The sequence below is a fragment of the Mustela erminea genome, chromosome X (genome assembly GCF_009829155.1).
Source record: "Mustela erminea isolate mMusErm1 chromosome X, mMusErm1.Pri, whole genome shotgun sequence".
NCBI classification, from domain to species: Eukaryota; Metazoa; Chordata; class Mammalia; order Carnivora; family Mustelidae; genus Mustela; species Mustela erminea.
In genome coordinates, this window is record NC_045635.1 from 112,957,279 (window position 1) to 112,971,061 (window position 13,783).

A 13,783-nucleotide genomic window follows, 5' to 3' on the forward strand; every position below is an offset into this window, starting at 1 on the left:
TACTAATTGTTGAGCGGCCAGTACTTAGCACACTACCTGACATGTTGCAGATAAATCAATAAATATTTTGTGACTCAGACTAAATGGTTTTGTCAGGTAGAGCCACCACATGAATGCATCTATTTGGATCTTCACATATTTCAATTTGTTAAACCAAAATCATTTTCACTGACAAGTATGACATTTTGCTGTGAGCTCTTATTCTCCTTCTGGCTGCCCCCACCCAGCGCCCCCACTTTAAGCTCCAGGAAATCTGAATTATTTTGGATTTTCCAAACTGTTGTGTGCTTTCACACTTCTGTGCCTTTGTACATGCTATTCCCTCTGCTTTTATTTCTTTTGTCTGCCTGGAGGAGCACTAGTCATCTTTCCAGACCAGTTCAGTTGGCTCAACTTCTGAGGGGCTTAAGAATTCCTTGACTCAGGGGCACCAGGGTGGCTCAGTGGGTTAAGCATCTGCCTTCAGCTCAGGTCATGATCCCAGGGTCCTGGGATCGAGCCCCACATCAGGCTCCTTACTCAGCAGGGAGCCTGCTTCTCCCTCTCCCACCCACCTTACTTGTGTTCCCTCTCTCGCTGTCTCTCTCTCTCTCTCTCTCTGTATGTGCCAAATAAATAAATAACATCTTAAAAAAAAAAAAGAATTCCTTGTCTCAAACCCGTTTCCTATCTGATTGGCCACTGCTTCATTTGGGTCCATCCTAATTTTTTAAATAGATTTTATTCATTTGAGAGAAAGCATGAGAGAGAGAGAGAGAGCGAGCAGGGTGTGGGGGAGGAGGACAAGGGGAGGGAGAAGGAGAGAGAGAGAAGCAGGCTCCCCACTGAGCAGGGAGCACAATTCAGAGCTCAGTCCTAGGGACCCTGGGATTGTGACCTGAGCCAAAGGCAGACACTTAACTGACTGAGCCACCCACGCGCCCTGAGCCCATCCTCATTTTGTAAGTACTTCCTTCTCTGCACTGATCACATTTGGCTATCCGAATACATCCAGCACACAGCCCAATTTTAAACACATTGAAGTGCACAGCAATCATTACTTGAATAAACAGGCATTGGGAGAAATTTAAGGAAAGGAAGAGAGAAATTAGGAGGATTCTCAATGCAAATCTAGTAGGGCTAGTTAAATAGGGATTTTAATTTTTACTGCAAGTCATACTGAGATCCTTTGGGGCACATGGGGGGCTCAGTTGGTTAAGTGTCCATCTTGATTTTGGCTCAGGTCATGATTCTGGGGTTGTGAGATGGAGTCCTGCATCGGGCTCCTCGCTGATCATAGAGCCTGCTTAAGATTCTCTCTCCCACTCCCTCTGCCCCTCCCCTCATTCATTCTCTCTTTCTCTCTCTCTCACTAAAAAAAATTAAGAACCTTTGTAGAATCCTGAGCAAAGTGGTAACATGCTCTAACTTAATGGTTTATAATCGTCTCTCTGGATGTGTGTAGAGAGTCAATGGTGGCTGTATGGTAAGTTGAATTGTGTCCCTCCCAGAAAGAGAAGCTCAAATTCTTACCCTTCAGTACCTGTGAATGTGCCCTTATTAGAACTAGGGTTTCTGTGGATTTAATGAAGTTAGGGTGAGGTCATATTGGATTAAAGTGGGCCCTAATTCAATAATGGATGTTCTTATTTTCTTTTAATTTCTTTTTAAAAAAAATATTTTGTTTGTTTATTTGACGGAGATCACAAGTAAGCAGTGAGGGCAGGCAAAGAGAGAGGGAAGCAGGCTCCCTGCCGAGCAGAGAGTCTGATATGGGGCTCGATCCCAGGACCCTGGGATCATGACCTGAGCCAAAGGCAGAGACTTTAACCCACTGAGCCACCCAGGCACCCCCAAGGATGTTGTTATAAGAGGAGGGGAATTTGGACACACAGACACACAAAAAGAGAAGACAGTTATATGAAAACACACAGATACCCAGGGAGAACGCCATGTGCAGACAGAGGCAGAGACTGGTGTGATGTGTCTACAAGCCAAAGAAGGCCACAGATGGGTAGCAACAGCTAGAAGTTAGGGGAGAGAGATTGTCTCCCAGAGTGTCCGGATGGAATCATCCCTGCACACACCTTGATTTCAGTCTTCGGCCTCCAGCACGGTGAGAGAACGGGTCTGCTGTTTTAAGCCATCTAGGTTGTGACACTTTGATGTAGGAGCCATAGGAGGCTAATACAGTCAACAAAGGTAGAAGCAGCCAGGAGGCTGCTGGAACAGTCTAGACAGGAGATGGCAGGGTCCAGGATCAGGTGGTAATGGTGGAGATGGTGAGAAACCTCAGATTCCGGGTACATTATGAAGATAGAGCCAACAGAATCTGCCAATGTATAGGTCATGGGGTGTAAGCAATGTCGGCCAGTCTTCTCTGCCTGAATAATTTAAATACTTATCAACATACAATATACACCCATAAGTGCATATTTTTTCATTGCCTCAAATATCCCAGGTTTGAGGCTATTCAAACAAGGATCATTCATCAGGGAAGTGAAAAGAAGCTTATTTTGCTGCGTGATCAAAGGGTAAATCACATTATTTCTCTGGGTCTCAACATGCTACTTGGTAAAACAAGAAAATTGAGCTCCATCCTATGACTGTATGATTCTATTATTACCAGGCGCCTTGTTGCCTTGGTATTGATTAGTTTCCAGAGGATAGTAAACTGTTTTCTGACTTCCATATTTGAGAACCGATCTCCAAGTCTGCAGTAGCCTTGAGTACAGAACTCTCTGTCCTCTCTGTTGTTGATTTTCTGCCATTTGATACTTTGAGTACATAAAAAAAGTGACCCACCATATTTAAAAATAGAAATACAGCAAGACCAAAGTAACCCTTTGTGCATTTTTTCAGGGATATGAGAGTGGAGTGGGGCTGCCTAAGGGGATTCTGGGAGTCCATCTGAAATAACGATTTGGAATTTTGAGTCTCGAGATTTCAGAATCCCCTTCCTAGAGCACACTCTAAGCTAGCACCATCTGTGTGCTTATATTTATATTTTTAGGAGGGTAATAAATTTATAAAAGAGGATGACTAGTACTAACCCTAATAGCAAACATTTATATAGGGGTTACTATGTGTCAGGCATCGCTCTGAAGGTTTTGAAAGTATGAATTCACTTAATCCTCACAACGCTCCTAGGAGCTAGGCACAATTATTATTCCCATTGTACAAACAAGGAAACTGAGGCACAGAGCTATTAAGATTCTTTTAGTGCATTAATAAGGGATCCTATGTCAAGCAAAAATAAGTAGAACCCTTTTAAAATAATTAAAACAGAAATGATAAATGCAAGGCAATGTAGAGACTTAGTATGGAGAAAAGAGGTTTTGTCAGAATCCCACAAACTACTTCTTACAGTGTCCGTAACAAAACACCCATGACATTAGGCCTCTTCCTGCCTCAAACCCTTGTTGACACTGGTTCTCTAAGGAGGAAAAAATTTTTTTGAGACTGAGAACTAGGCCTCGGGGCTTCTGAATACAACTTCACCAGCTCCCAAACACCTGTTAGATCCAGTTCTCAAGAAGTTTTGAAGTTTCGAAATGTATCCTGGCATTGTTTCTTTCTTTCTTTTATAAAGATTTTATTTATCCAACAGAGATAAACACAGTGAGAGAGGGAACACAAGCAGGGGGAGTGGGAGAGGGAGAAGCAGGCTTCCCACTGAGCAAGGAGCCCGATGTGGGGCTGGATTCCAGGACACTGGGATCGTGACCTGAGCTGAACGCAGCTGCCCTGCGGCTGAGCCACCCAGGCGCCCCCCGGCACAGTTTCTAAATCAGTCCGTTGCTGGGTCTGGAGAAATTTGACTGTCCCTTTTCCAACTGTGTTTAAACCTTTCACTTGAGATTTCAGAGCCAATGTTTCATTTCTAGAAAATAGGGAGGAGCCTTTCTAAAAGTCACAGTTTTTATTATTATTATTATTTATTTATTTATTCATGAAGGACAGACTGAGAGAAGGCAGAGGGAGAAGCAACCTCCCCACAACGCAGGGAGCCCTACGTGGGGCTCGATCTGGGATCCCGACCTGAGCTGAAGGCAGACCCTTAACTGACTGAACCACCCCGGCGCCCCTAAAAGTCAGTTATCACGATCTTGAACCTCCCGGTCCCGCTCTGTCCCAGGCCCCACAGCCTTTGCGGGGTCGATCGTTTGGTCAGGCCCAGCTGGGTCCACATGGGACCAGAGCCACAGTGTGTTATCAGTGTGTGTGACCAACTTAGTGATGGTAGAATCAGCAGCGGGCAACCGGGCTAATGCCAGTGTGAAAAGAACATTTGTTTATTCAACCAAATGCAGGGACTCGAGTCTCTAACATAATGAAGAACACAGGCTTGTTCCCCCGCAGCCAAATGCCGGAAGTCGGGAGCAAACTTTGAAGCTAGAAGAGAGCAGTGGTGTAGGACTGAGGGCGCCCCAATAGATTTTCACGCTCAGATGGGTGAGCAGTGCTTTGGGGAAGTTCCTGAGCTACCAGAGAGACGCAAGCCCAGCCTCCCCCTTGGGGCACAACGGGGGACAATGCTCTCCCTCGACACGGGGCCTTAGAACCCTGGCCAGAGGCAGAAATTCCGGCCAGACCAAGGTGCAGAGGCGCAGGGGTGAGCGTGGGGGGTGGGCGGCAGGGTGCACTGCCACATTGTCAGGGACCCCGAAGCGCACCCAGGCCACTTTCCAGACCTAACCCTCTCCAAAGTCAGGCTGCGAAACGGCAGGCCTGGGGATGAGCCCTGCGCCACGCCCTCCTCCCCGCACAGTCGCCCTGTCCAGGTGGCTTTGTGAGTCACCCAGACCCTCCGTAATAAGCCCGCGGTGGGTGGGGCGGCCTCGCACTTTCTCGCCCCTTCCCAGCCGGACTCAGCCCTCGGCCGATTGAGCTCCCGTCGCCGGCGGGCCGCCGCCGCCCGCTGTGCCCGCCCCACCGGGCATGCTCAGAGCCCGGGCGGGCTCCGACTGGCGGCAGGCAGCGGCCGGCGCGCGGCGCGGGGCCCCGGCGCCCCGGTCCCTTTAAATCCGGCCGGCCGGTTGCTAGGCAACGGCGCGGCCCGCGCTGGCGCTGCACTGCAGAGGCTCTATCCCGCGCCGGCCGGGCCGGGTCGCGGTGGCCAGTGCCGAGCCCAGGGCTGCCGCCCGCCGGTGGTGGCTGGCTTCGGGGAAGAGGGGCCAGGGCCCGTCGGACCGCACCCACGTCTCCAGGTACGTCTGCGCGCGGGAGCGCCGGGGCTCCCCCGGGCTCCCCGCTGAGGGACCCCGGGCCGAGACACCCGGTCCCCGCCCCAACCTCGGAAACACCCCCCTCCCCCCCGCCCGACTGCGGCTCTCTGCTCTCCTCTGAGCGCCTGGAGAGCCAGGGGAACAGGGTGGGGGAGTGGGGTGCGGAAGGAGTGGGGTCAGGCCTCGCCCGCTGTCCCTTCCACCTCCCCCAACTCCACCCGCCAGGGAGTAGGGACAGGGGAGGTGGGAGGGACCGCCCAGACCCGAGCCCCCTTCTCCCCAAGGGAAGCAGCGATGGCAGTAGTTTGTTAACCATTTACGGAGAAAACCCCCAAACTATGCATGCACAGATACGGCTTTAGAGCAAGAATGTGACTTCCATACTAATAAAGTACTCAGCCTTTGGAATTAAGGTGACTCCGTATCTTTTCTGGTACGAGGAATAGTTTCACACTAATAACAAAGAATTGGAGGGTCAAAACCGTTTCCAGGGCCCAGTTTTCAACGGTAAGTTGCTTCACTCTCAGTAGCTGCCAAACAATAGGGGAGACAATCTGTCCCGTGAAGTGAGCACTTGGCTCAAATGTTAGGACCCTGAGAGACTGAAGCAAAAAATCGAGATCACTTTCCTTTTTTACCGATTTCACAAATTAACCGGACTCTGGGGGAGGAAGGCAAGGCCTAGGCTCCAGCCTTCTGCTAACGTGGCTTTTGGCACACTCATTAATAACAAGCACGCTCCCTCGGCCACCAGCCGTGGCTCATTTGTGCAGTAGGTGCTAAAGGCTGGGAGGCTGGAAGACACCCTATGCAATACCTACCACCCTGATTCTTGTCCTGTTTGATATTTGCATTGCTTGGGGACGGAAGGCGTGGTGGCGTAACAGTTGGGCAAGTGGGTTGGCAAGTTAAAAAGAAAACTTGCTTCAAAGTGTCTGGCATCACATTTTAGATAGGCCACACGGCATTCTAAGTATATCACTTGTCATTTTAAGCTGCATCTCGGATATAAACACGAATTTGGGCATTCTGGTTAATTATATTTTCTAATTATGCTGTGGGGATTTTATTTTCAGTGCAAACTGGAGCAGGAGAACAGCGGCATCTGATAGAAGACCTTGGACGTCGGAGAGTGTAAGTACAGTTGTGCGGGCTGATAGCTTGTTACTGTTGGTGTTCAGAAGCCCAGAGCCTCACCCAACATCAAGTCTTCAGCCTCGTAACTAGATCGTTAATCTGCACTGTCGGTACACTCTCAAAAAATCCTCATGAAAATACAAAAGAGAAAGGGTCCTGGGGGCTTTAACTAAGCCAACAAACTTTGAGGGGAAAAAATAAAAGTCCTTTTTCTACCGTGTCCCCCGTAATACTATTGCATACACCAGTGGAGAAGTTATAAGGCTGTACAAAAACTTGGTTAGAATCACAGCATTATAGAATTTTTAGAAAGAATATCAAGACTCATACATTCAAGAGATATTTGTTGGTGGCTACTGTGTATAGAGAAACAAAGATGAGTAAGATGCCAGGAGATCACAATGTATCGGTGAAGTAGAAGTATGATGAAATGCTGTGGGAGCAGCCTGGGGGAAAAAAAATCAAGAGTGCAGAGTCATCCTTGCTAATCTTCAAACTGGTACTCCCAACTGTGATATTTCTAAGGAGTTCTTGGCGGCTCTGAAAAACACTGGGACATTTGGAAAGTTCTGGGCAAAGCAACTGGAGATAAAATGCAAATATCTTCAGTTGTGGAAAAGACTACCTTAGAATCACTTTGGTTTCGGAAATGTGGGGGCATCTGCCACCTTCAGGATTTGGGGTGGACTTTCCCCAAATTAGTATAAGATTTGAGTTTAGGGTCCTCACTGCTTGTTTTAATAGCACCTACATCCCCCCCTCCCCAGCTGACTCTTTCTGGGGTGTGATAACTTCCCGCTGGCAACTTTGGAGCACTTCTCTTTGGAGAAGTGTTGGGTTGTTTGACTGGCTGGTTTCTGTTCCAAGGGAGGGGAAGGAAAATCTAAAAAAGAACAAAACCTGTTGTTTACAAGGGACTTTACAGTTGCTTCCGGTTAGGGTTTTATTCGTTTCTCTTAACCACCTGTGAAATGGGTATACATTGTCCCTATTTTATACCTGGAGAAACTGAGGCTCACAAAAGGTCATTTTCTCATTGTCCTAAAGTGTGGGAGTCAAGATATCTGCCACCCCCCAAGATTCTTTCACTATCATCTTCACACTCTGTTCCTTTCACGAGAACTTCCTTTTCCTTGATCCCCACAATTCTGCATGCTAACAACATCTTCCCCCACCCTGACTTCGGGCACTTCATTTGGCTCCTCATTTTGGTATTTAACATTTTTCTGTGAGCCAGTGATTCTCAAGAGGGTGGACAAAGTAGAAGTTCCCCTAGAGGGGCCAGAATTTTCTCCAATAAGGAGAGATGGTAATGATGGTAGTGCTTTGTGCCTGGGAACAGTGAAGGCAGAAAAAAAAGGCCGAGAACTACTGCTTTTAAGTGAGAACAGATCAGACAATTGAGCAAAGAAGCCAGACCAGTGACTTTCTTTGTAGCAGACTTTTTTTTTTTTCCCCCTTCTTCCTTATTTTGGCCAAGCAGTTTTTCTGAGGGTTGGAAGAACTGAAACCATCCAAGAATAATGGGGAAAAGTTCCCTGCACTAAGAAGGGCCCTTTGTCTTCCCCTTGCTGCCCCTGAGCTGTGACTATAAGCCACGCCTCTAGTCTAGGCTGGCTTGGGGGTGCTGAGGGCCCTGACAGCGGTTTGACCATCCCAGGTTGGAGAGGACCTTTTGCAACCGCCATTCTCAATTTATGAAGTTTGCGATGAAGCACTCTGGTGGGGCGAGGGGGTGGGGGAAGCCTCTGGAGGTTTTCCAGAACTCTTTCCCAGTCCCTGCCTACCCCCGCCTGGAAGAATGATCGCATTTTGCAGACAGATGTAGATTTATGCAAAAGAGTTGGTCCTGAAAGTTTGAAATCAAATTCCAATGTAAATGAGATAAAGCAACGGAAAAAAAAGTCTTTGATTTTTAGCTTAGCAAATTTCCCTAAAGCATGTGATTTTAAAAAAGGAATATTTTTGAAAACAAATAATTAGATTTCACATAGTTAACCACTTACCCACGTTAATACGAGTCTATTCCCCAGGGCCCCCTACCTTGAAAATGGAAATGAGATGGTTTTGTGGGTTTCTCCTTTCACAGCAAATAGCTGTGCATTATTTTCTGGAGCTATTTGAGGGTAGCTGTGTATTCGCCGGAGATTTTTATGGAATGGTTTGTCTGAAGATCCATAATAAATGGTCATTCTTTGCTTAGCTCTCAACAATTCTTTTATGTGACATCACATTACATTATACATGTATTTGCAATTTCTTTTATCAGTGGTTCCCAAATTCTTAAATGAATATTTATAACCACTTCCTTGAGTCAGGCGATCCCTTACTCTCCACCCAAATGCCCTACTACTTTGTCACCAAAAAAGAAAGTCACCAGAGGATAAATGGTGATGTTTTCAGAGAGACACTAACTAGAACAATCAGGAGTCTATTATTAATTTATGTCAGGCACAAGGGAGTAGATGGAACCATATTACGGACACCCTTGTCTTAACAGTGCAGTCCCAAGGATTTCTGGGGGATTGCTGTCTTAGAGGACCATTAATGTTATTTTTTGCCATATGACTTCAGATTGTTTTCCTGTGTTCTGGCTTGTTTGTTTCTTGAAATTTTTCTTCTCTCTTGGACCTTCTTCCCTTACCCTTTAGTCCTTCAGTGGCCAATATAGTGTTGGGTAGGTAGTTACAGTAATAAATGCTCACAACTGGTCCACTAAAAACACATGCTTATACTTTCAGTAAGGGCTTCTGGTTGGATTTGCCCTGTGCTGCAACAAATTACCCAATCAAGTTTATTGAGAGCAAAATGGCTGCCCTGGCAGGGTAGAGGAGTGTCATTGTTTCAAAGCATATTCCTTGTCCTTGCCAGAGAATACTAATGTCATACTTGCTCTGCATAAAAAACAAACAGTGCAGTTTGGGAAGAGAAAATGAGACTGGCAGCTTTTACCCCCCAGTCTGGGCATTGCCATACTCTGTGACTAGATTTGGGAACAAGCCCTTGAAAAATAACTTGCCAATGAAAGAGGAAGAAGAGAAAGAGAGAAAGGAGGAAAGAGAAAGAAAGAAAGAAAGAAAGAAAGAAAGAAAGAAAGAAAGAAAGGCAGCTCTGAGACCCCTTGACCCTGTCCTGTGTAAGCCATGAGAGGGAAATTCCAGAAGGCTTTTCAGACCTTTCTCTTTCTGTCCTTTGATATGTGACATGCAATTCTCCTTACCCTCCCCCCTTCATTTTTCCTCTCTCCTTTTGTGACCATTTAAAAAAAGTACCTAAGCTCTGAAAGTAGTGGGTTGTTTTCTTTCAGTTTGTGGAGTGAAACCAGCCGAAGAATAAAGAGAATTTTTAGAGCAAAACACTGACCTGGGAATCAGGGTCTCAGTTTTACCACTACAGGCTGTGTGGACTTGGTCAAGTCACCTGACTTCTCTAAGCCTCAGTTATAAAATAAACGGACTCTCCCCAGTCCTTTGAAAAGCACTGACTGTATCAGGAAATGATACAGAGGCTCAAGGAAGAAAGGTAGTGAAATTGAAGAGAAAAAAATACATACATGTTTTTGCCAGAGATTTATGTGGGAAGGTTGGAGATAGAAGTCACTTTCTCAAGGTGCAAAATTATTAATGAAAAAAGTTTTCTTCTGTTTTAACCTTTCTCTGTACCCAGGTCTCGATCTCAGATTTCTCGTTATCACTGTCTCCAGGGATACGGTGGCCTCCCCTTACTTGCCCCCTGCAGACCCCCCTTCCCGATCAATCTCACTAGTGCCTTTAATCCAGAGTCAAGTACGAGGAATAGTAATCTGTCTCCCATGGCTGCCTGATTAGAAGCATTTGTATCTTTCACAGAATTGTCTGGTCAAACAGCGTATGCTAAAAAAGATGACTGGCAATTAGTTTCACTGTCTTCTCTCTTTCCTCTGTTCCTTTCTCTTCCCACCACCATGATAACTCCCAACCATTTGCATTCATATTTCTAAGAGACTAGAGAAACCAGGATTAGGATGATCTTCCCCTTTAAGGAAAGATAGAGCATAGATGCTTCTGGGTGGTAATTTAGTAGAATAGTAAAAGGCAGGACTATTTCAAGAGAAAGGAGATGATGCTTCAATGGCAAACAATACCATGAATTTCAAATCTCTGCTTATGAATGTGGTCTGGTTACCTAAACTTAAAGCTTGGTTTATGGCTTTTGAACCAATCATTCTAACACCTTCACTGGATATCTGTGTCTTTCCCTTTCCCCAGAACCAAGTAGTTGCCAGTGGGGAATGTACCCTTGGGGATAACGAGGACCTTCCCTCTTTCTTGGGTGGGGTTAGGCATGTTCAGGACACACAGATAAGAAGTTTACTCTCTAACCATAGCAAGGGAAATCTAACGTCTAAACTACTTGTTGTTGAGAAACATTCTGGAGGGATAATATGCCAAAAAGTGGTTATCTCAGAGCCATAGGATTATGAGGGTGATTCCTTTTGCTTTTTTTGTGTGTGTTTTTCCCTATTTTCCCAAATTCTAAAAAGAGCTTCCGCTACTGCTAGAATCTTTATATTATATGAAATGTTATATAAATATGTTATACACTAAATGATATTATAACATTATAATCTTTAATAGTGGTAAAGAAAATATTACTTTAAAAAAGAAACACAGCAATTGCCATTCTCTGTTGCCAAGATAAAATCGTATTTATGTGCATGGGAAAAATAGATGCAGGCCTACTTTGATTTTTCTCAGCGGCGATGCTACAAATACATTGCAGCAAATGAATGTATAAGCTGAATAAAGCAACCCCCTCCTTTTTCTTCCCCTTTGGCAAGCGCTGCAGTTGCTAGTTTGGTGGTTTCAAGTGTCAGCGGCCTTTCAGTGTGTGCTTGGGTCCTCCTTTCTCCATGCTCCAGGGAATAGTTATACTCGATCAGATATTTCCGTATGCTAGGAAAGCCGGGTGTCATGGATTCTCTTTGAATAGGGAAGATTCCTTTTGGAACAAATAAATATCCTCTAATTTTTAGAAACTTGGAAAGTCGGTTGTGATTTGCTATGGTATGTTTCCACCTGAAAACTACGCTTGGAGTCAGTATTTCAAGAAGAACACATTCGACGGCATTAATATTTTCATTCATTGGCATTCGGCTCTCATCACGAAATTGCTGTCAAAATGGATAGAATTCTGTACACTTGGCAGTCTTGTCTAAAAGCAAAGCCTAAGACTGGAATAGCAGGAATTTGCAGGTCAAGACAGAAGGGCATTTGGCAGAGTTACTCAGAAGGAAGTCTGCATGGTATACTTTACCAAAAGCAGCTCACATTGCATTAAGCCCTGATGTTTTAGTCACTTTAAAGGATGACTAAATAGTCCAATGCGAAAGAACTAGAAAAAAAAAAATCAAGTGCCTTGGAAGCACAGGTATTCGCCTACTATTAATATGATGAAGCTGTTAATTCACAATCACTTTGATTCTGGAGAAGCAGTTCATTTTTGTGTGTACGGTTGCTTTCCCATACAAATACCTTCTCTACAGTAAATAGCCCCAAAGTGTCCACTGATTGGTTACACCGCGTAGCAATGGAGAATCTGAGCGCCGGAAGTGTCGTGAAACTTAACTGGTGTTCATTTCGTAAAAGAGGGACCAGAAGCTCTCTCTGTGAGTTAGAGGGCGACCTACCTCAGCTGCAGGTTCTTTCACCCGTGAACCACCCCAAGTAGCTCTCCCCATGACACCAGCCGCCAGTGTAAAGAGTGTGCCTTGATTTTAAATTTTGTCTTTCAGGAATTGGACGACGTACCTGGAGAAATGGACGCTAGAAGAAAACACTGGAAGGAGAATATGTTTGCTCCTTTTTTTAGTGCACAGGATATTCTAGATGAGGCTTCTCAGCCTGAATCATCTTCTGAACAAATGACTTTAGATAAGGCCAATAGAATAGAAGGAATTTTTAATTTGTCTAGTAGAAAGTTTCAAGAAGAAAATAAATTTAAGAGGAAAGAATGTATTTCTCAACTAAACGAAAAAGAACAAGAACCAAATTTGAGAGAAAGAAAGATAAACCTTTCAAAGAATGAAGCAGACACCAATTCTGTCTCCTGTGACTCATCTAATTTGGATGTGGTCACCGAAGAAAGCTTTAATAGCACAGAAGACCGTTCTACCTGGAGTACAAAGGAATTACCAATCCTACCACGACCAGACATAAGGAAGAAATTTACCGAAGGAATGTCTCCCAAACTTCGCCTGAATCTTTTGAATGAAGAACTGGAAGAACTTAACATGAAATGCAGGAAAATAGAAGAGGAATTTGAAAATGCCGAAAAAGAACTTTTGAACTCCAAGAAAGAAGTCCCCGCAAAACCCCTCAAGTTCCAGGAAACAGGGGGAGAAACTTCAAAGAAAGACTGGGAGCTTCAAGCTTTAAGAAATGACCTCTCCGAAAAAGCGACAAACGTCCAGAACCTAACCGAAGAGCTCCAGCAAGCCAAAGAACTCATCCACAGGTTGAGCCTAGAGAACCGAGATTTGAAAGAGGCCGTTCGGAAACTCAAGCGACAGACCGAGATCGGAAACGCACTCCTGAAGGAAGAGATGAAGCTGTACTATGAGCTAGAGATGGAAAAGATCCGCGGGGAGCTGGACGCCATCAAGAATGAGCTGAGAGCTGAGAAGACCCTGCAGGCCAGAAACAACAGGGCCCTAGAGTTGCTTAGGAAACACTTCGCTTCTGTGACGTCATCAAGTACCCTGGACAGCTTGACGGAGGATTTTTTTTAAAACTCAAAAAAATAAAAAAAAAAAGCCTTTCATGAGGCAAATCATGGAGCCAAATCAGTGTTTCTTGTGCTTTCTTTGTGTGCTACTTAAAATGTGGGCGGTGGGAGGTAGTTGTTCATTTGGGTGGAATCGGGCTCTCCGTGAAAGTGTGTAAGCCTTACTTTCATAGCTTCTGTTTTTCTCTTTCTCATGACGGTATTACGAGAGTCCAAATGGAAATGAAGCTTTAGAAATCTCTTTTTTATATATATCTACTTCACTCAAAGACATGTAGTGACTCACCAAATCATTTACGAATACAAATCAACAGCCATTTTGTGATCTTGTGAGCAATATGTCCTTGGCACGTGAATATTCCTCCATCTGTGTTGGTTGATGTTAACAATAAAAATCTTGTTTGTGTGTATAAGCATAGCATGCGTCTCTGGGTCTTATAGCTGCCTGTTCAGACTCAATGGGACCCTAAAAATGTATCTGCTTTCTTTGAGATTCAACCTTAATTAGCCACATATAAACATCTCTGGAAAAAATGCAGCTTCCCCGCCCCCTGCTGTTTTCCCTATGCTTTCTCCCTTGGCCACGGTTCCCATAGACTGTGAGACGACTTAAGGGACACGGCTGTGACCTTTGCCAGAGCCCTGATTTTGTCCGCAATAGCTTCTGCATTTTC

General features: G+C 45.1%; 1 protein-coding gene across 1 annotated transcript; it reads left to right on the top strand.

Annotated features, from left to right (window-relative positions):
• Window positions 1–4,938: 4,938 nt before the first annotated feature.
• CCDC160 (coiled-coil domain containing 160) lies at window positions 4,939–13,533 on the top strand. Its single transcript, XM_032331316.1, has 3 exons — window positions 4,939–5,189; window positions 6,284–6,341; window positions 12,118–13,533. Exon 3 carries the CDS (start codon window positions 12,142–12,144, stop codon window positions 13,111–13,113), a length of 972 nt encoding a protein of 323 aa, XP_032187207.1. The 5' UTR covers window positions 4,939–5,189; window positions 6,284–6,341; window positions 12,118–12,141; the 3' UTR covers window positions 13,114–13,533.
• Window positions 13,534–13,783: the final 250 nt, after the last annotated feature.